Source organism: Danio rerio, chromosome 7, assembly GCF_052040795.2.
Source record: "Danio rerio strain M-AB ecotype USA chromosome 7, GRCz13ab, whole genome shotgun sequence".
Taxonomy (NCBI): Eukaryota; Metazoa; Chordata; class Actinopteri; order Cypriniformes; family Danionidae; genus Danio; species Danio rerio.
In genome coordinates this window covers 16,470,001-16,494,059 of record NC_141027.1, presented here as the reverse complement: position 1 = coordinate 16,494,059, position 24,059 = coordinate 16,470,001, and the positions used below count along the sequence as shown (strand labels likewise).

The 24,059-nt window shown below is 34.2% G+C and overlaps 1 protein-coding gene across 19 annotated transcripts in view; it reads right to left on the bottom strand.

The window, feature by feature from the left end:
• mpped2a (metallophosphoesterase domain containing 2a) overlaps nucleotides 1-24,059 on the bottom strand; it is a 264,905-nt gene that overhangs the window by 80,955 nt on the left and 159,891 nt on the right. For all 19 annotated transcript variants that reach the window (XM_087259312.1, XM_087259313.1, XM_087259314.1 and 16 more), the window contains 1 exon segment: nucleotides 14,383-14,564. In XM_087259312.1, coding sequence (XP_087115438.1) covers nucleotides 14,383-14,564 — 182 coding nt within the window.

Here is a 24,059-nt window from a genome sequence, read left to right as displayed (position 1 = left end):
TGGATAATTGTTGCCAGTAACTTACTGTTGATTTAACAAGAAATCGTTTACAGTGTAAGTATACAAAAAAATGTATTAAATAAAATACTTTTTACACTGTGAAAAATTCTGGGTTCCACACAATCATTTTGTGTTGGGAAAACAAAGGAATAAAGTTAATTTAGTTTTTACAAATTTAAGTAGATTGAACATAAAACCATTAAGTTGTGCCCAAAAAAAAAACTCAAGAATTGTGTTGTTTCAGCTCAATGTAAATACGTATTTTGAAGCATTTCTTTTGAGTCTATAATACTTTATTTAATTTTTATGGCGCTGCTAAAACAAATAAACAAAAAAGATGTGAAATGCTATACACTGCATTCACAATACTGTAGCAGCTTTTTTATGCAGAATGAATTATATTAATTTAAGTTAACTACATCTACATTATTAGGTTAACTACACCAGATTACCCCAACTACCAGGTTGCGACCCAGTTTCGTGTCCAGAAAAAGTTACTACCTGGCGACAGGAACACAAAATTGCTCTATATATGATCCTGCTTTAAGAGTTACTCCTTAAAGAAACGAAATCCATTCTAAACATTGTTTTCTACAAAGGTACGAACACAGGAGGCGCAACTGGCACCTGTTTGCTTGGCAATGCATTTCAGCTAGCACAGGTTGAGGGGGAAACAAACATCTCTCTCTATTGGGGGAATTTGTTTTAGTTTGTTTATTGTCGTTATTGTTTAGTTAGTTTTAGTTGACCAATAACATCGATTCATGTTACGATTAGGACCCAATCCCAATCCTCCCCTTTAGCCCTGCCACTCGTTTTGCGCATTCACGTGAAGAGGTAGGGGTGTCCCAATTCTTTTTAGCTTAGAGGCGTAGGTATAAGGGAAAGGGCTAGATAGCTCTTGAAACTGAGAATTTTCAGGACCACACTTGAAACCAAGCTTAAAAAAAAAAAAAAAAAACACAATCCTAAAAATTCTGAGGTACACTTAAACTGAAGAGGGGGGTTTCATTACCCTTTAAACACATGGCAATCCAGAACAGCACCAAATATGTATTTAAACCTTCTGTATTTTTTCTGTTTGCTCAAAGCAATGCATTTTTTGTGATACTCGCAGGATGACACAACAGAGGAAGTTTCTCAAACAAAAAGTGCGTCTTCTGTATATGCCAATCCCTAAAAAAACACACACACAGACCGTCTGAATAATGCATCTGGAACATTTAAAATGTAAAGCAAGTTCAGGAACCAAATGCATCCTGATAATTCACCTACCAAAATACAGATGAAACAAGATGTTTTTGGAGACCAAAACATAAAATTAATCACATATCAAAAAAGGAAGTGCACTTTTTATTTAACAAATTATATAGAATAAAAGTAATTTGATGACATTAACAGCCACAAAATTCAAATTTATTGTTTTTTAAATAAGTTTTACATTTGTTTTAGTCATCCAATGATTGCTTATTCTTTTAAACACTTAAAAAACAAATAAATCTATTATTAATGACAATGAAGCATTATTATTATTATTTCATAATTTAATTTCATATGTTGATAGAGTTATTTGAAACATTAAAACACACTTAATATGCTTTATACGTCTATAAAAACACTTTGTTATTATGTTATTTTATGATTGTATACAGGATTATGATTATAAATTATGTAAAGAAAAAAATATATTGATCATTAACTATTTTGTGTCTTAATAAAATTTTATTAATATTTTCACCCAAAATACAAACACTTACATAAAATTTCTCCAGAGCAATGGATTTGAGAAATGTGTGAATCTCTAGATGACAGAATATAACATTCATTAAAAGCACAAGGCTTAGAAGAACTCTAACAATATATATTTGTCAGTGCTCACTGCAGTCCATTTTTTGTTCCGTACTATAAAGTATAGAATGGCCATTTTAATAACGCATGTCTAGTGATCTGAATTAAGACTTCTCTCTGGACAACATTCATTCATTCATTTTCTTGGTTGCTTAGTCCATTTATTAATCCGGGGTAGCCACAGCGGAATGAACCGCCAACTTATCCAGCAAGTTTTTAAGCAGCGGATGCCCTTCCAGCCGGAACCCATCTCTGGGAAACATCCACACACACACACACTCATACACTACAGACAATTTAGCCTACCCAATTCACCTGTACCGCATGTCTTTGGACTGTGGGGGAAACCGGACCACCCGAAGGAAACCCACGCGAACGCAGGGAGAACATGCAAACTCCACACAGAAACCCCAACTGAGCCAAGGTTCGAACCAGTGACCCAGCAACCTTCTTGCTGTGAGGCGACATCACTACCTACTGCGCCACTGCCTCGCCCCTCTGGACAACAATAAAAGTTCAAAATATATATAAAATAAAATATATATATGAACATGTTGATAACATGATGCTATCAATTGGAATGCTGATAAATACAATTATCAAATTTATCAAATGAAATGTGTGTAGTTAACTTAAAATTTACTGAAAGTTAATTCTAATCATTTGAAATGAGTTTTGAAGGTAATGAAAATAATAGATAATTAAATAACTCATTATTTCAACCTAAATTGAGTTCACGGTACTCATATAGTGGATTTTTTTTTTTTTTTTTTACTTAAATGGTTTGTAGCAACCGGTTTGAGTTGCCTTAACTTTTTGGGTTTTACAGTACTCAGTTTGAGTTCTCTTCATTTATTGTGTTTTACTGTGCTCAAATTGCTTCATTCACTCAAATAGATTAGGTTCACAGTACTCATTAGGATTAGTTTTGGAACAGAAATGGTTTGTTGCAATCGGTTTACTCAAACGGTTTGAGTTGCCTTAACTTTTTGGGTTTTTTAGTGTGTGGTTCCAGCTTTTTTCCAAAGAAGATGCTTTAAAAAATCCTGGACACCTGTAGCCATTGCCTTCCACAGTATTATTTTGTCCTACAGTGAAAAATCGCCAGAAACCAGCATTCTTCAAAATGCCTTATTTAGCGTTCAACAGAAGAATGATACTCATAAAGGTTTATGAAGGAGAATAAATGCTGAGTAAATTGTAATTTTTGGGTGAAATATGCCTTTAACACAAAACATGATTTTAAGACAAAACTGAAGGTAAAATTATTTTGAGCCTAGTATTTTTTTTCCAAGTTACTAAGTTGTCTTTTTAATAAGTGCTTTCTTATAATTTGAACTGGAAGTCTTTTTTTGGGGGGAAACAATAAAAGCCAATTAAATTTAGAGCCATAAAGGAATCAGAAAAGAGCAAATCATTTGACCGAAGTGTGAAGAAATCAAAAGATAAACCGATTTAAAAGTAAACACTTTCCCAGCAGTTTAATTTACTCGCTCGCTCCCTTCCATGCGCTCTGCACTATATAGACTGGGATGTATCATAAATCCCAGTCTAATCTAATAACAGGAGCCCATCTCTCAGCTCTGCGGGACGCAGTCAGCCAAACGCCATCACGGATCCATTTACATGGAGCTTTCCCTTCGTACAAAACCGAATCACAAAGCCCCGGCGGACGAGCATCATGCCAGGCTCTCCACGGCGGAAAAAGGCCTAGAATGCAATTACCTCCCCACCGACTGCATCTTCTGCGTCCCCGCGGGGATTTTTACAACATTTTATTGCCATCAAAATGTATTTTTCGAAGGGGACTGTGGATATAAACTCAGTTTATTACTTTGAAGAAAGCTACTGAGGAGCATATGGGAAGAAGGTATGGGAAAAGCGCTTAAAGTCAAAGGGATTTGGGGTGAGCCTCTATGTTTGAGTTTGATTTACATCAGAGGACCGGCGCGGGGCACAGTTTGGCAAACGCTGAACGTAATGAATGTAAATCAAATTAGTGAAAATAAACTACACACCGTAAACATCTGAAACTGAAGGATGGCTGGTAGGGAACATGTGTATTTTGTTGAAAACAGAGCAGAGCAATCACATTCGTCAAGTTTTTCGAACCGCCGCACACAAAAACATGTGGGATTTGATGAATAGAATTGGGGGAAAGAAAGGCACATGGCACCAGAAAGCCCAACAGCACAAATCACAAAACATTCAATCATAATTTAGAGGGAAAGTTCACCCAAAACGAATGCTCTTTTTTTCCCCAGCTACAATGATTCCTTTTCTTCTTTTTATTCAACACAAAAGATATGTTTTGAATATCCTGGTCACTCTTTCAGGTCAAACAGAAATTAAATGTGGACTGGAGCTGGTAAAATCCGACAAAAAGCATCGTGGAATGATCAGAAAACCACTCTTTTCATCAAGAACAGATTATTTTATCTCACTTAAAGGGATAGTTTACCCAAAACTGAAAATGCTGTCATTTACTCACTTGAGTTTCTTTTTTTCAGTTGATTATAAAATTTTTATATTTTTATGTTCTATTTTTATTTAAATTTATATTCACAAAATGAACAATTAGAAATAGAACTTATTATGACTCCAGAATAATTACTTTTTAGGAAACACTGTGAAAAATTTCAGAAACATTATTTTTAATGAATGGGAGGGCAAAATAAATTGAATTCCACTGTAGGCTTATCTGTTAAAGTTTACAGGTGCAGCAATGTGCCTTGATGTACTTGAATGTTAGAAATGTGTTATCCTACACCAGTACAAAGTTACTTGTCAAATAAATGAACAAGGAAGATTATTTTGAGTTTAAGTTATTTAATTATCTTATTTATGAAGACTGCAGAGTGATGCATTAAAAAAATGACTTTGAATAATTTAAGTATTTTGTGATATACATGTTAAAATGTGCTCCCAAAAGTACGTGGCCAATGCCCGTCCCCAAAAGGTTAATAGTAAACTAATGTCATTTCATAATGCAAATCTTAAATTCATGCTAACCAACAAATGGAGGAAATATATTAATGTAATTCAAATATATAAAATATGAATTGATGTTTACTTTAAACTTTACTTATATTGTTCTGTAAAAATTATTTTTCAAAAGATTTTGTTAAATAAAAGATTTTTTGAGAGTCATCCAACATAATTTTGTGGCTAAAAGTATCGGTTCAGGCACCATTTTGGCACCAGTATCATTTTAAAGTATCATTTTATAGTATCGATTTAGCACCGGTATCGAAAAAAAACCCCAATGATACCCAACCCTAATCCCATGCCATTGCTTTTAGTAAGAACAAGTATAAATCAGCCTTTAGACTCGATAATCTGACACACTGCTGTTGGTGTCATCAATCTGGCAACCTCCGCTTGCATGTGTTTAGAACCAGGCATGCACTACCTAGTTCCATTACAAGTCAAACTTAAATACTGCACCTTTAAAAAAGTCAGATGTTTCCAATAAACAGTATGAAGTCTGATTGATTCATTTATGAAACTAAATCATTCAATTCTCAAGTTTAAATCAAGAGTTGACATATCTATCTATCTATCTATCTATCTATCTATCTATATATATATATATATATATATATATATATATATATATATATATATATATATATATATATATATATATATATATATATATATGCCAAAATGTGAAATGTCAGAAGTCTCTTGGTGTGTATGCTTTGAATAACATTTCCCTATAAGGGGACGTTAAGTAACAAACTAACTGAATATTAGTGTGAATAATAACAGATTTTTGCTTTTAAGTTAATAAATCCCATATCTTGGCACTGACTAACATGTAATCCAAAAAATGCTGGGTTCCACACAATCCCTTCATGTCATCCCAAAGCAAATCGATTAAGTTAACTCAATTGTTTCATGTTCAATCAACTTGTTATAATTGTAAAAACCATTAAGCAGCCCCCCTCAAAAAACCTAAAGAGTTGTGTTGTTTCAGCTTATTTAAAATAAGTGGTTTAAACAAGCAGCAAAAATATATATATTTTTGAGTGTTTTTCCGCCCTCACAACATTGCAAAACAAAGGAACAAAGCTGATCTATTGGACATGGGGTGTATTGGCTGTCCTGCATTGATCAAAGAAATAAAGAGTGAACCCAGACAAACGAAGTCAAGACCTAGAAAAGCTCCTTATTTACGGTGCACAGATCCATGTTTGCATCCACGAATCCCACACGGAGGAGCACAGGTCAGAGCTCACGGGCGAGATATCGAGCAGAACAGAACTTAAGCAGAGAAAGCTCATTCCCACAGAACGATTCCTGAGAATTGATCCCACTTATCAACAAAAACCATGATCAATGGCAACGATTAGCGGCTAGGCTCTCTGTGCCAGAAAAACAAACAAAAGTAAGCTACACTTAAAAAAAACCAAGGGGGGGAATAAAAGAGGAATGATAAAAGCAGCAGTATTTAAAAAGGCTCAAATAAATTTCCTCTTGCAAGTTTGACTTATAAAGGCCTTTTATGTTTTTTTCTGTCCTTCTGTATCATTTAGCCCCCACTGCTAAAGAACAAAGATGCGACCTTGGAAAGAAATGCAAGCATTTATATTGCGGAACTCTCCAGAAAATATAACCGGAATGCTTTGGCTCGGACAATCAAAACACAAAGTTCCCTTTTCCCGAAGATCCACTAACAGGCTCATCTGAACAATGTTCTTTGAGTTTGTCAAAAGGCTTATATAAACTACTCCATCACCACATCATGTTCGAGGGAGCGATTTGTTTTAAACTGCCTGAACTTTTCTCTCTGACATGCTTTTTCTTTTTTTTTGGACAAGACAGCTTTCAGCCGTCATGAGATTATCCAGCAACACCCAGCTGCGTGTTTACAACAAAAAGCGGTGATGTGAAAAATAATTTCATCGTCTGGGATTCCTTTAGGATGTGAATAATAAGAAAGGATAAGCGTTGTCTGACCACCAGCCACTTCAAAAAGCTGTCTGTGTCATGAGCCGGGGAACATGTAAAAAAAAAAAAAAAGGGTGGCATGAAGTCTGTTGATAGATGGAGGGATGGAAAGACTGCTGACAGCTCTCTCCGTTTCATTCCTTCTCAAGCACTTATTCAACCGTGTGTGACACGTGAGCATTCAGGGAGGGAATGACGACGCAAAGGACAAACTAAGAGCCTGTGACGTCAAATATAAGGAAAGTACAAATACAAGAGCAGAATGAAAAGAGCAAATTGCCAAGAGTAGTCAATATTCACTCATTCATTCATTTTTTACTATTTCAGAGGGGGTCACAGCGGAATGAACCGCAACTATTCCAGCATGTTTTACGCAGCGGATGTCCTTCCAGCCAAAATCAATATTATGGCCCGCTTCCACTCACTGGTACAGTACGGTATGAGTCGGCACGGGTCAACTTTATCAGTCTTGCGTTTCCACTAAAAAGGGAAGCCTTTTGGTGGGTGTGGTGTACAGTGCGATTTCAGTCGAATTAATGTCTACAGTAAAGCCGTACGGGTCGTTCACAAATCACATGAGAAGCCCTTCTCGAAAAACAGATGCTTTATCCACAAATACTTGTGTATAAATGTTTATTACTAACTTCTCTATGAACATGATTTGAATATATCTGCAGATCAATGATAGTGTGAAATAACCTACTGTAACGTCTGCAATTATATACAATAAATAAATAAATGTAGCATATATGAACACATACAGCCCCTTAAAGTCTCCGATATGTTACCAATTAAAGAAACAACTACACACAGCATACATTTAGGCCTTATTTAGGTTCAAAAACAACACAAATAGTCCACAATCAGAGCAAACCTCTCATCTGTGTCTGTAATCTTCACAAGCACATGTAACCCTTTGTTAGAGAGTAATTCAGTCATTCCGAGTTCATAATAGTCCAAAAGGTGATGATAAACGTGGCAGTTTGCTCGTGATTCAGGTTGCTAAAACAATTTGCTCCTGTGTTTTGTCGGGCTTCTCCTTTCTTTTTTCCCCGATTCACTCTCTCAATTGTCCTATTCTTTTCTGAAAAGATCAGATATCGAAGACACTTTAATCATCACACACACGTTATTATCATCAGCTCAAGAAGTTCGTTTTATATCCAATATAGAAGCGTTCGCACTTTTAGACGGCCTCGTTAAATAACAACCGGACACGGCAGATTTTGTTCTTCTTAGCTTTGTGTCTGTACATCAAGACAACGAAAAGGTTTGTTTGAGCCCAGGTCATCCATGGCTTGTTATTAAATGCATATAGTTTTACAGTGTAATGTCTCGGCTGTGTATTTAAAACATGGCGGTTCCTTTGTTTTCAGTCTGGCTAGCTCCAGCAGCTTGTGACGTATCTCTGTAACCAATCAGCATTCAGCTGCGCATGTAGCTCCACCTTTTGGTACCCTTTCTAGTGTTTGGTAGCCTTTCAAAAGGGTGCTGAATAATTGGTACGGTACGGTTTGGTTTGGTATGCCTTTTGACAGTGGAAACGGCCGTAAAAGCACACCAAACTGTACCATTACATACCACTCAGTGGAAAGGGGCCATTAGGAAACACCCAAGAATGTAGGGCTGCTCGATAATCATAATCATAATCACGATTATTTTGCTCAAAATTACAGTTGAAGTCAAAATGATTCCCCCTCCTGTGAATTTTTTCTTGTAAACATTTCCCAAATGATGTTTAACAGATTCAGGAATTTCAGGATTCAGGAAAAAAAAAAAAAAAAAAAAAAAAACTTAAAGAGAAATTGGGGAGGGGGTCGCTAATAATTAAGGAGGACTAATAATTCTGACTTCAACTATATATATATATATATATATATATATATATATATATATATATATATATATATATATATATATATATATATATATGCACTGTTATTTTCCTGCCTTTAAATAAGGAAAGGAAAATATAATACAATAAAATAAAAATATGAAACAAACTGTGCTTTAAGCATCTTCACTGTAAGAAAAAAAAACCTTTAATTATAGCTACAAAAGTCCTTCAGTCAAGAGCAGTGAGTGAATTTGTCCTTTTATTGTTTGATTAATAATAAAAACAGTCGAAAGCAGGAATATTGCACTGTCACTTTAAGAGCAGTACAGTTCTAATTTATGGTTTCACTTTCGCATGTCTTTTAATTCTCAACTCATTTGTTTGTTACATAAATGAGGTTTAATCACTAAACACCACATTTTGACACAAATTTGCATGTATTTGACCATTAAAGCGCTCACATTAAGATGACTTAAGATGTGTGTGCTCTGCTACTCTCTTAGGCTGAGCACACACACACACACACAACAGCATGCAATCTCATTCACGCTCATAAAAACATGAATGATTCGAATGTACATCAATGAATGACGCACATCCCGTGCTGCAAACGTTACATTACAGTACATGCTTTTAATAATGTTCACTTGAAACTGAGCTTTGCAGAGCAACATATGTAAACAACTGGAAAGGGGGCGGTATAATACCTATTAATGTTTTTTCATAATTGTTAGAATCCAAAATCAAAATCGAAACTGAATTTTCGATTAATTGCACAGCCCTACAAGAATGTGTAACAAAATTGACACGAGACTCAAATCCAGAGGCTACATGGATACACACACACAGATATGATAATACTGTATGCGAATGCTCTCTGGTCTGAAGGTCAGCGATGTGAATGACTCCACAGGTCATTGTGATCTCTTTATGACCACGTCAAATGCCAGCATCCCAAACCCTCAGCCCAGGACACTCTGGCGCCAACAGAGATCTGGATATCAGAGTCGGCAACCACTTGATTTAATCACATGGGTTTAATCTACACCTCAAACAAAGCACAGGATCAGAATGCTTCAGAGGTGAAGGATTTACAACATACACAATCAAAATAATGCAGAAACTTCCTAAACTGCAAACTCAAACTTGGACCAAACCGGTTTAGTTTTGCAAAAATTCTGTGATACCATTCCTAAGGTATGTGTAAGATTTTTTATTTACTTGTTTGTTTTGTTTTTAGGACAACAGTACCTCCAGCAGAAAGAATATCCAGAGATGCCATTTTCAATTGTAAAGAAATCTGTGTTTTTAAAACAAATGAAGACAGCAGAAGTCAATTAATCTTTATTATAATTATTAAGCCTGACATGTTTACTGTTACAAACTATTTTAAATCTTTCAAAAAATAAAACATTGTTTTTTAAGGGGAAAATAGATTTAGTTTTTACAAGGACATTTAAAAAGAATATATTTTAGAGCAGAATATGTGGTCAAGCAGAACATCAGAGCCTTACTTGAGTTTGACAGCACACACACACACAGAGATAGTAGCCTATTTATTTGCTTTGCCATAGCCTCTGTCTGTTCTAGAGACTTTTTTTTTTTACTCGAACACACACACTCATACATACCTACATACATATATTTATTTTTGCCATAAGTCTGTGCATTCATTTTCTTGTCGGCTTAGTCCCTTTATTAATCCGGGGTCGCCACAGCTGAATGAACCGCCAACTTATCCAGCAAGTTTTTACGCAGCGGATGCCCTTCCAGCCACAACCCATCTCTAGGAAACATCCACACACACATTTACACACACTCATACACTACGGACAATTTAGCCTACCCAATTCACCTGTCCCGCATGTCTTTGGACTGTGGGGGAAACCAGAGCACCCGGAAGAAACCCACGCGAAGGCAGGGGTTATAAAAGCAGCAAACTGAGCCGAGGTTCGAACCAGCGACCTTCTTGCTGTAAGGCGTCAGCACTACCTACTACGCCACTGCCTCGCCCGCCATAGGTCTGTTCTAGAGATAATTTGTTTCACCTTTACTAGGTTTTTTTTTTTTCTTTTGTCGGTTTGAGACATGTTACAGGCCTATGATAAAGATCTAATTGTTTTCCTTTGAAAATACGTTTCAGATTCACACTGTAAAACATCTGTGTGTGTGTGTGTGTGTGTGTGTGTGTGTGTGTGTGTGTGTGTGTGTGTGTGTGTGTGTGTGTGTGTGTGTGTGTGTGTGTAAATTGTGATTAAAACCAATATTGCAATAGATCACGAAACTGATAAGTTTCTTATGGTCAAATTGCAATATATTCAGCACCCAGGTAACATAAATATGAATGCAAAACGTTCTTTGGTCATTCCAATAGAAATAATAATTATATAAAGCAAAAAAATTGTGATTCTTGCAATTGTACACAAATATGTAAATTATTCAATACCCGGGTTAAATCAAAGAAATGTTTTTGCCATCAGATACGGTCATAAACAAACACCACAGTATTTCCTAATGAGTGGTAAAGCTTTAAATGAGTTTTTATTTGGCTCTGCAAAGCTCTTTCAGTCCTCATCAGTAAACAAACACCACTTAAAAGTAGTTTTCATCAAAAGCTATATATAAACTAAAACACCCTGCAGTTTACATACCAGGAACTTTATGACTCGCCAAAATCATCATCAACAACAACAAAAAAAGCCACTTAAAGAGGAATTTCTTGAAAAAAAAAAATATCCGTTTTAAAAGGAGAGAAAAACGCTCCATATGCAAATGACAAACTCCAAGGATGCTACCATTTGATATCAGATTTTGTGTGTGTTTAATTCACACTGTGCTACAGCTCAAACTAATAAGATAGCGTCATGCACCATGGGTCTCCAAAAAGATATATTCACCAGAATTATGAAAGTCAGGATTGATGTTTTAATCTCAAATCTATCACTCAGTGTGTGACAGAACATCCGTGACAGCCACATGTGGCATCATCTGAGGCTTTCCCTCAAAAACACAATACTTTTTTTTTTTTTTTTGAAAATAGCAAGAGCAATTGAAATGTATTTTTATAATGTAGCACACAACTGCCTGTAATTGCAGCTTATGTAAAAACCTAAAACATTTATCATAAATCTAACATTTTTTATTTTTAGTCATTTGTCACATGGTTTACGAGGCTTGCACGATTCGGACAGGTAAGAAGGTCACGTGACATGCATTTTGCAACACAAAGGACTACTCTTGTTTAGTACATTAGGACTACTCTACTACTATTTAGTATATTAGATTAGGGGCGAGCGCCACCCCTTGTACTTTTGGATAGACAGAATAAGATTAGGATACGCACAAAACCTCATTGTGTGTTTATTCATTTTGTTTTCATTTAGTTAGTTATATTTAGCTGGGAAGTTAGATATTGTTTGGGTCTTGTCATTTTCTTTTCTTTAGCGTCCCCCACATCGCTTCTGCCAGCTTTCTTGTTCTTGTTCCCCCGTCCCTCCGTCAATATTGTACATATTGTAAATAGTATATTTTTGCCTTAACTTCTTTTTCTTATTTTTGATTAATTCATTGTTTTTGTTCACTTTGGGAATTGTAAATAAAAGCATGGTATATCTGTTTTGGTTGTCTTTGCACTTCATTCACTATGTACAGTTGAAGTCAGAGCCCACCTTTAAATTCATTTTCTTTTTTTAAATATTTCCTAAATGATGTTTAACAGAGCAAGGAAATTTTCACAGTATGTCTTATAATATTTTTTCTTCTGGAGAAAGTCTTATTTGTTTTATTTTTTTAAATATCCATTTTTAAGGTAAAAATTATTAGCCTCATTAAGCTACATATTTTTCCGATAGTCTACAGAACAAACCATTGATATACTATAACTTGCCTAATTACCCTAACCTGCCTAGTAAACCTAAATAACCTAGTTAAGCCTTTAAATGTCCCTTTAAGCTGCATAGAATAGTCTTGAAAAATGTCTAGTCAGATATTATTTACTGTCATCATGGCAAAGATAAAATAAATTAGTTATTAGAAATGAGTTATTAAAACTATTATGTTTAGAAATGTGTTGAAATTTTTTTTTCTCTCCTTTAAACAGAAGTTGAGGGAAAAAATAAACAGGGGGGCTAATAATTCTGACTTGTACACTAAATGTCAAAGCCATTTTCCCCCTAGACTAACATCAGGGGTTTGTAACAAAAAGAAAATGATTTTTTAGAACATGTCTTCATTTGTATTCTACGCATTTTCTTCAAATCATGTTGAATTTAACCCTACATAAATAAGCATAATTAGCTGCTAATGAAGTACCATTGCTCTCCTGTGAATCTGTAATTAGAATGTCTTGTAGAAAATACTAAATAATTTTTACACCATGTCTACATCAGATGAAAATAGATTGCACAAATGAAGCACCTCTCCTGACACTTTAGTGTCAAAAAAAGTCTTAAATAAATTTAATTAATATATAGACAGTATATAGGCAAGAAATAGCGGCATGAGAAAAGTAAGTGATGCTTAAAACTTCTGTTTGAGATTATATCTCATTAAGATTTTTTTTTTTACCCCATTGACAAATAATTTTGCTTGTTTTAAGCAAACAATCACTTAATTTTGACGTGTTTTTCTTTTCCAGAAAACAAGACATAATTTCTTGTGTTATTTCATCTGTCTAGTACTGTACGTGTCTTGATTTAAGATTTTTTTTATAGATATTTGGATTGAAAACAGGACAAAACTGCTAAGTTAATTTATTTTTTTATTGATTATTTTTATTATTATAATAGCTCAGGGATGTTCAAGGACAACATGTTTGTGCACTATCTAAAGATTTTAGTCCTGTTATAATAATAATAATAATGATAATAATAATCAACAGATTAATTGATTATTAAAAAAAATAATCGTTAGTTGCAGCCCTAATTTAATGTATTTCTGGTGAAAAATAATAGTTTTTCTCTGTCCCTCACACAGGTGAGTGGGCTTGACAAACCACCGGTAGAAACACTCTTTTCTCTCTTAAAAAAAACACATACAAAAACACACCATTACTCCAGCACTGAATTCTCTAAGCACTAATAGTTCCTTTGTATAATTATTAGTTCTTGTGTATTGCCTCTTCTTGTTGAATCACTCGAGGGGAGCTATAAGCAGAGCTACTACACATTTTTTAAAGACACACTACCCTTATACACAAACTACCGATTTGACTTTAAAATAACTTTATTCTCACATTGAAAAACTTTTAAAACTTGATTTTGTGGCATAAATGAGGAGTATTTTTCTTATTTAGCAATTTTACTAATCCTTTACTTGTATCTTATTTTATTATTATTAATATATATTTTATAGAACGCTATTTGCACAGCCTGTTTCATATCTAATATTCTTAATAAAAGCACTTTTGAGAAATTAAAAGAGAACTACTTCATTCTAAAAGGATGAGTTTAATAATCCAAGAAATTTTACTATGACAAGCCCAAAACAAAGACATCAAAAATGACTTATGCCACCCAGAATGCCTTACTATAAAAGCAGCAATATGAAGCACACATACACACTCACACACTCCACTGAACACCTTCTGTTAGCTGACGGACGCTGAAAGCAGAAACTCTTCTGACCATTAGCCTCAGTCACTAAAACCTGTCAGCAGCACTTCACACGTCGCTAAACGCAGCGTGTGCGAGGGTCAGCCGTGATGCCAGGGGGTTAAATGGTGGTTAATCGCAGCTCTTTACCTAACCAGTCGTTAAACTTCTTGACCTCGGAGGGCAGGCCGAGCTCGGTGAAGTCCCCCGTGTGCAGCAGAACGTCCCCGTAAGGCATCTGGATGCCATCTGTCCGCGAGTGTGTGTCCGACACGCAGACAAAACGTGTGTGGCCACCCGGCTTGGGAGTGTCGTATGAGATGGGGTCCACCCTGAGAGACAGATGGAGAAAGAGAAAGAGAAGCATATTATTTTGAGCATGAATATCGGCAGAATTAAGTGCACACTAATGCTAGTTCTGCTGAAATCAGACTGTGATTGCAGTTAAAATCTTAACAAGTGACTGCAGAGAAGAACAAAACAGACCTTCAGTGTAGGCCTGTCACGATATCTATTTTTTGTTAGATGATATGTTGAACCAAAATAAATTACGATAAACGATATAATTATTATCATCATTTTAAGACCCTTTTATGGCACTCATCATTATATAATGCCAGAATCACAATATAATATCATCACAATGCAAGTACACTTCCAAAGAACACAGCATACTTTATTCTTAGGAATATTTATGTAATTTATAGTCAATTTAACAATTAATTATTTAGGTATTGGAATCAAAATGTGAAAATAAATATCCTAAATAAATAATAATAAATGTTAAAAAAAAAAATGCAAGGTAAAAAGAAAGAGGCTGTGATATCTGCTACTATCTGCTACTGCTATTTTCAGTTGTCAGACACCCACATATACTATAGTAATTTATAGTGAATACTACAGTGTTTTTTTTAGCCATACTGACACTGACACCTGCAATAGAGATCGAGATGTTGCGCAATCAGCTAAAATGTAGCTAAAATTGGTTTTTATGTATGGGCGATATATATTGCATCACCACAAATGATTGAGCTCATGTCCATGTGTTGTGCAATAAGTCGATATATTGATTATTGTTACAGTTCTAATTCAGTAACTAAGAAGTCATTTACAGTAGGACTGAGTGAGAATACCAATGAATTTTAGATTATGAAACTAACATAAAGGATTATTTATTGTATTTTTTTGTTGAACTGATGCAGTCTGACTTGGCATTTTGGATGATGTCAGAACCCAACGTCAGGCCGATGTCAATGTCCAATGTCTGAGAGACATTGCATTTTGGTAACTTTGCAACACCACCTTAAAACAACCAATTATCAACGTCTAATGATGTTACAACTTGACATTGTGTGGACATAACCAATATGATGTCTTTCAGACGTTGGATTTTGATTGCCATACTTGACGAATAAATGTCAGTATTTGACATCAATATGACCTTAGTTTAAGATGTTGGCTCGACATTGGATTTTGGTCACTTTCCAACACGACCTAAAATCAACCATATATTAACAGCATTTCACATCATTATTGGACCTCAAAACATCATTGTTCTTAGATGCTGATGACCTAAAGCTAACCTAATATTAAGGTCTTATGTCTTCTGTTGTAAAACCTAATAATACATTTTTATTTTGTGCCAAAAACCATTCGAATATTAAGTAAAGATAATGTTTCATGAAGCTTTTTGTAAATTTCCTAGAGTAAACATAAAAACTCAATTTTGAATTATGGTCTTTGCTAAGTATTTGATAGACAACTTTTAAGGCCATTTTCTCAATATTCTGATGCTTTTTTGAACCTCTAATTTTTTTAATAATTTGATCTCAGTAAGCATCAATGGAAACTTATTTATGCTTTCAGGTGATGTATAACTCTTAATAAAAATAAAAAAAAATGCACACTTAAGACTTTGTGGTCCAGGGTAACATATTTACAAATTTAAGAAACTGACATTTTTATATTTTAAAATGTATGTTTTTTATTTATTTATTTATTTATTTTTTATTGCAGAATGAAAAAGCTAAATTATTTAGTCAAAAATTGAACCAGGAACAACAATATTGAGAAATAATATTTACATATAAAATGACTGCTTTCTAATTGCATTTAAACTCATTTTTTAATGATTTTTAAAACCCATCTAATATACTGATTTGTTGCTAAATAAAGTTTGATTTGCTGCAACATTTTTATTTTATACATTTTTTTAAACAAATTTTTGTTCATGTGTCAACATATTACAACAGCGCTTCATGTATCCCGAGTTAGAATCCCAGCTCATAGACCTTTCCAAAGTTTATCCCCTTCTCTTTCCCCCTTCACTTCCTGTCACTCCACTTTTCTGTCAAACAAAGGAATAATGCAAAAATAAATCAATAAATAAAATGTATTAATTAATATAAAGTTCTTTTTATGGTTTTGCTGCTTTATATTTTTTAAAAACAAGATGCCTTTATATTTAAAAGGTACAAGTTCAAAGGAAAAACACTCATTTGAAATATTGATTTCTTTAAAATAATACCTGAAACTTTGAATGACAGTGTACAAACTATTGACATTCTTGTATCACTTCAACAATATTCTTATAATTAGCATATCCATTATAAAAGCAAGTTTAGAGCTCCACAAATATAGACAGAGATGGCACATTTCTGAAATATGAACATAAAACTGTTTTCACAGAAACATTTCCATATAGCATCCGCAGTTTTTTTCCAAAAAGTGGAAACTACAGCAGGATCTTTTGTTGCAGCCACTCTGAAAATGGAAGCAGCCTTCAGAAATTCTCACATTTGATGTCTATTTAAGAGAATCACTCTGCTCTTGTCTGAACATCCTTTTATTTATTTTCCCAAAGATAGTTTTGGGGGGACGAAGGAAGGGGGGAGAAAGAAATTCTCTTCTATAACTCAAAAAGAATGAAAAAAAAAAAAAAAGCATCCTGGCTGTAATTGAAGTCAGAAACGTGCAATAAGCCACACTCCCCCCAACACTATTATTTCATTACTAAAAGGGTTGTCAGTCGACAAAAAGCCTTCTGCTCTCTAATTAACACTTACATCTCCTGTCCGACTAAAAATATAAAGGACCTTACGAAAGGACAACGCGCGCACACACACACTTCCCTTAAGGAAAACAAGTATGTTAAGCAGTTGTACATAAAAGAGAATCTACTCAAATGAAAAAAAAGAACAGAGAAGGATGCCAAATAGAGGAGCAGCAAAAAAAAAAAAAGGCAGGGAAGACAGACAGACACAAATATCTAGAAAAGGAAGGAAGGATGGAAGGAAGGAAGGAAGGAAGGAAGGAAGGAAGGAAGGAAGGAAGGAAGGAAGGATTGAAGGGGAAAACAGCATAAGGAAAGGAAGCAAGGACAGAAATTAAAAAAATGAAGCAAGGAAATAAAGAAAGAAGATTAAGAAAGGAAAAATAAATTGCTCCATGAAGGAAGGAAATGAAGAAAGGAATAAAAAAATTAAGAGCAGAAAGAGAAGAAACAAAAAAGGAAATGAAAGACTGAATGAATGAATTGGGGAACGAAAGGAAGAAAAGAAATGTGGAGAGGAAAGAAGGAACGAAGGAAAATATGAAGAAATGATGGAAAGAAATGAAAGGAAATAAAGAAAAAAGTAAAATATAAAGAAATGAAAAACAAAAAGAAATGAGGAAAGGAAGAAATGAAGGAAAGAATGAGAAAGAAAGACAGTAAACTGAAGAAATGAAGAAAAGAAAGGAAGCAAGAAATGAGGAAAGGAAAGGAATAAAGAAAGCAATGAAGAAAATTATTAGAAAGAAAGAAAATAGAAAAAAATATATAAAGAAACAAAGAAAATAAATGAAGAAACAAAAGGAAGTGAGGAAGGAAAGGATAGAATGAGAGCGAAAGAAAACTGAAGAAATGAAGAGATGAAAGGAAGAAAGAAAAAAGAAATGAGGAAAGGAAGGAAGGTAAGAAATGAAGAAAAGAAAGAAAGAAAGAAAAAAGAAATATGAAGAAATAAGGAAAAGAAACTAATAAAGGAAAGAAAGAACAGAGGAAAGGATAGAAGAAAAGAAATGAATGAATGAAGGAATGAATAAAGGAAGGCAGGAAGGAAGGCAGAAAAAGCGAGGATCGAAAGCAAAGGAAGAATGGGGAAAAGAAAAGGAGAAAGAAGGAAGTATTTTTTCTCTCTTTTTTCTTTCTTTCTTCTTTTTGATTCTTCCTTTCCTTCCCTTCCTTTCTTCATTCAAGACAGAAAGGACAGAAAAAAGGACAGAGAGAGAGAAAGAAAGGCTGTATATTTTCCACAGTCAGCAGCTCGTGCATCAGTCAGAATTGTGATTACATTTATATGAGCGAGTCATATCTGAAATCAAGCACATGTACAGAAAATCATGACACTTTAAAAAGAATGAGAGAAACATGTGGACAGAAAATAATATCTGTTATTGATCACAATGCAGTAAATAAAAGCAAGTCTGCGCAAGCGCACACACACACACTCAGACAGACACACACACACGTATTGATTCAGTGTGGTCTGTGGTGGTCAGGCCAGGCCAAAGATATAAAAGACTCGACAGATCTAGTTATGGAAGCGGCTGGTGTGCTGAACTCTATGGCCCGCTGACACACACACACACGCACGCACGCACGCACGCACACAAACACACACAAACACACACAAACACACATACAAGAATCTATTAAAGCCAGAAATGTTTTTCCACATGGAGGCAGAGCTGTGTATCGTTTACTGTCACCTGAACATTTAAATCACAAGATTTAACAATCAAACCCACATTTTAAATGCAACAGAATAAAATTATACAGCATTTCCTTCCTTAAAGGTGCCCTATAAAGAAAGTGTGGGTATAAGAGATCAGTGTATGAAAATGGCTATACCATGATCCTCAAACAGCATTGTTTGCTCGTTCGCATGTAAATTCCACGAGTGTAAAAGCCTGACAGATGACAGATCAATCAGAACACAAAGCAGACTGTTGCGTGACTCTCATCATTTGCATGTTATTATTTGTTTTTCTCTTGTAATATTTTAATTGCACACTTCAGTGCAATTTTATTTTATCGAAGGTGTCTATTGCTTATAGCTATTTCTTATAGGTAACTATTGCTTATAGCTTATTTCATAGTTATGTACGCGATCTGTCCATTTGTTGTTCTTGTATGGCCAGTTCAAGCATTAATAAACAAAAATAAATATAATAAAAATGAAAGAATTTCGAAACCGAAGAACTACACGTACATAATGATTGCACTACAGAACACTTTACTTTCAATTTACTTACACTTTTAAAGACTGTGAATAATAAATTGAAGCATTCCTAAAAATGAAAATATTATTAAATCTATAAGCAGTTTTTGTTTTCACTTAAAAATCAAACCCATGACTTTTGTATTGCAAGAACAAAGCCAGAAAATGTTTAACCTTGACTTGAAAATAATGTATTCAGATTGATTCACTGCTTTTCAATAGTACTCTGACTTAAACGAAACCAACGTATTACAATATGAAGCACAATTTTTGGGGTTACCTGACTGTGACTAAACATTTGTTCAAGGTGCTTAGCCATCTGAAAAGAAAAACCAAACCCTCAACCGCAAATATAGCCATGACCAAACGGAGCCTTTTGAATATTTGCTCATTGTTTTAAATATTCACAGAGTCTTTTAAATATTCATTAGGTGGAGAGAGGGAAAAGGATTACTCGGACCAGGGGCTTATAGTGCCACTCAAATTACATTAGAGCAGAATGTGTGCATGTTTGAAAGAGAAAGAAAGAGCACATATGAACAAAATAAAAAGTCTCTTTTATATTGTGGTGTCAAGAACAGACAGTTTATGGCTATACTTTTTCATACTTTACATGAGCACAAAATTATAAACCATTACAGGGATGCAGACAAAAATGGGATTAACAGCATCGTGACAGAGTTTTAATCGTAAAAGCACATTTCTTACATTTTGCATAGTAGGGTTGTCATGATACCATTAATTCATGTTGCGATACTATACCAGCTGATATATTGTGACACCAAGTAGTTTTGCAATACTGTAATTCACAAGTAAAACCCATAAAATAAAGAATATAGTCAGAAATATGACGTTATAATATGCCTACTTAAGTTGAAATAATGGTTGCCTTATTATTAAAAAAAGTATTTGCATGTCATTTCACCTCAAATTTATTTGTTCTTTTTGTTTATTTTGTAGATAACTTACCAACACAAAATACATTAAAATTAAGATACAAATTATACAAAAAAAAAAAAAAAAAAAAAAAAAATTAGCATTTTTCCAACCAAATTAGGCTTTACGAAGCGGTTAAAAATTGCTTTAAAGTTTTCTGTCTCTATAGTTTTTTTTTTCAGTCTTATCAAAAATTGAAATGGTTGTGGTTGTTGTAGCTACTAAATTATATTGACAGGAGCAGAAATGATTCCGATTCTAACTGAAGCATTAGAAGTGCAATAGGCTGCCATAAAAGGCGTGAATTCTACAGTTTGCAACCTTAAAGGGCCCCAGAGACTTTTCAAATAAAATAGTCTATTGCACAAACCAGTGAGCGTATTAGTGACTTCCACATGCAACATTATGTATTTTAGATAAAACTTCAGTGGCACCACCAGTATTTTGGAGCCATAGTATCACGGTACTACCATAGTACTGGTAAACTGTGCAACCGTATTTTGTGATTTTTAGGCCCAGACGAAATCGTGCAGAAATCCAAAGTTTTTTAACCCATAATGAATAGGTCTACTTATTTACAGTATACATTTAGATTTATACAGTTTTTATATTAAATCAAGCATATTATTGAATATTTGCATTATTATGCAAATATTCATATGATTTATTCACAATATAGTTTGTAAAGTCACATTTTCTGTCGTTTAGTAGGTATTTAATATAAGAAACTTGCTTTGTTTACCAAACAAGTGTATCTAACTGGATTTGCAATGTTGTAAACCTTAAATAAGTTTCAAATGTATTATTTTTATATCAAGTTTTAAGCTAAGTTACGATACTCCCAAAACCAATTCCGCAGATTGTTACACATTTAGGCTCAGAAATAGCTAAAAATGTCCACATATTCTATCTGCCATTTTTATTTTTATGTTAGACCGGTAATCATTCTGAGGTGTTTGATATTTTATATTTCTACCCATTTTCTATTTTTATATTTACCCTGAAATATGATCACACATGAATGAGTACATTTCTAAGTAAATACTTTAAAATGTAACGTCCTTTACATGTGATCCTTATATATAAACTATAAATTGATTGAATTTACAGAAATGCTACTATATTGTGATATGCGGTGGGGAAATTAACTGTTTAATACATCACCATTTTTCTCAGAAAACATATTTCTTGACTTAAAATTTTCCCCGGATGTTGGTAACAAACACAGAAATCCATATATGCAAAGAACACAATCTAATTAGTTTGCAAATAAAGTTATGCGCAATAAAATGAAACGGTGCAGGGGAGAAGTATTGAACACATGAAGAAAGGCAGTAAAAGCCCAGACAGCAGCTGAAATCTCTCAGTACTTGTTTAGAAAACCTCTGCCCTTCAGCATTGTAAATTGATATCAGCTGCTTTAGACCAACATCTATATTAGCAGGATGATGAAGATGAAATCAGAGTGGACATTTCAGCAAAACAATGACCCAAAACACAGCCAAGGAAACTCTCAAATGCCTTCAGAGAAAGAAAATCAAGCTGTAGAATGACCAAGCCTCCATTTGGCTTTTCCAGAGCAGTCAGTTTGCTCAGTAGCTCACCTTGTACAGTGTTGTATTTTGGGACATAGAGCATTCTGGATTAGAGTCCATCAAAAGAGGGTTTCAAAAACAATGGAAAAAAAAAAAAGAAAAAAAAAAAGAAAAATCAAGGTAAAAGTAGTAAGTAAGCCTATTGACTTGAATCCAATATAATATACTAATTAAAGATCAGATTTGATAGACGAGACCCACAGAACCATCAAGGTTTTAACACTCTGTTGAAGTCTGTGGAAAAACTCATACCTGAGAAATGCATGTGACTTCATTCTCCATATAAGAGGCGCCTTTAAACTCTCATAAGCAAAAAAATAAAAATAAAATAAGCTTTTTATCAAATGTGCAAGTATATTTCAGTATCTTTTGCTTTGTTTTTATGGTTGTATTGTTGTTGTTTTTTTACTAAAATCTGGCTCAATGCCATGTCAACAGCTCCTTTAAAAATATTATTTCCAGGAAAAACATGACTTGTTTAATTCTTATTTCCCTCACCGTACTGTATTATCAGGATCTGAGATTTCTGTCAAATCTGCCAGCCCTATAGTACTGTATAAAGCATGATATATCTTGAAAGAACAAAATATAAAATGTAGTTTAAATCCACAGTAACGCGTTATAAAAACTTAGATTTGTGGAGCACAGAATTCCATATGACAGGAAAAGACCTTTATAACACACACACAATTGCACGTTTAGTCTCCGGATGCACCGCGGCTCTTTTATTGGATACATGTGTCATATTGCACAGGAAAGCATTTTGATTTCTGTTCAAAGATACTCTCTTTGACAGCGCTCACTTGATTCTTTAACCTTCAGGAACAGCAAACGATTGAACCATATCAAAGCTTCAAAAACAGACACAGTTCATCTATTTCAGAGAGCGGAGCGCAAGCGTGCTATTTGTGGATTTCTCTTCCTTCCTTTGACTTCTGCTGCAAGAAATAACCGAAAACTTGCAAATAGCAGCCACAATTGTTTGCGAGGTCAAGACTGAGGTGTGGAGAACAATTAAATGGTTTCTATTTTGACTCTTTCTTTCTATAGCACAGTTAACACGGCGCTCTTAGTCCTCGAGGGATTCGATGAAGCGACAAAAGATATTTGATAAAAGCTCTAACTTATATCTGAGATTTTCATCAACATCAGTCAAAGTCACAACAAAAATAAATGAGTGATACTGTGTGGCATGTAGCTGGTTGATGGGTTTCTATTTCTGAGAAGTTGTGCACAAAGAGCAATCTTTTGGTTCAAAGTCTCATTCAAAATAGCAATTTATTGAACAATATAAATGTTCTGATTGACTGCTTTATGACAGCATTACCACTTTTTATTTTGAACTAAAAAAGTTACATTGGAAAGTTGTTGATTGCATTATGCCTGACTGAATAGCACAACAGTCAATAAGGTTTAAAATATCCAAACTTCCAATTATTTAAAGGAATAGTTCACCAAATAAAGAAAATTCTGTCATCACTTACTACTTACCCTTCGCTACACTGTAAAAATAGCTGGGTTCCACACAACTACTTTATGTTGTCCCTACACGAAGGCATTAAATGACCTAATCGTTTTTACATATTTAAGTGGATTGAACATTAAACAATTAAGTTGTCCCAAAAAAATTAGATATTGTTTCGACTCATTTTAAATGAATAGTTTAAACAACCAGCAAACTTTTTTTTTTTTTTTTAATGTAGTTCTAAATGTAGCTCCTATTTGAGTTTCTTTCTTCTATGATGGTAGTCAGCACCCATTGACTTCCATACAAATTCTTTTAACACAGGCTCATCAGAAATACAGGCCCAAGCCATTTTGGAAATTTTTCGAAAAACCACAAATATGTGCCGAGGCCCTTTTCCATTTAATTTCTGGATAAAACTAATTCTACGGAGCAATATGGAGTCGACCGCATTCATTTTTGTTTTTTTCACACTACAGTGTAAAATATTTACAGTGACACATTATTGACAGATTTTATTTGTACGAATGTTAGCGCAGTAACTTAAAAGCATCAGTATTCATAATT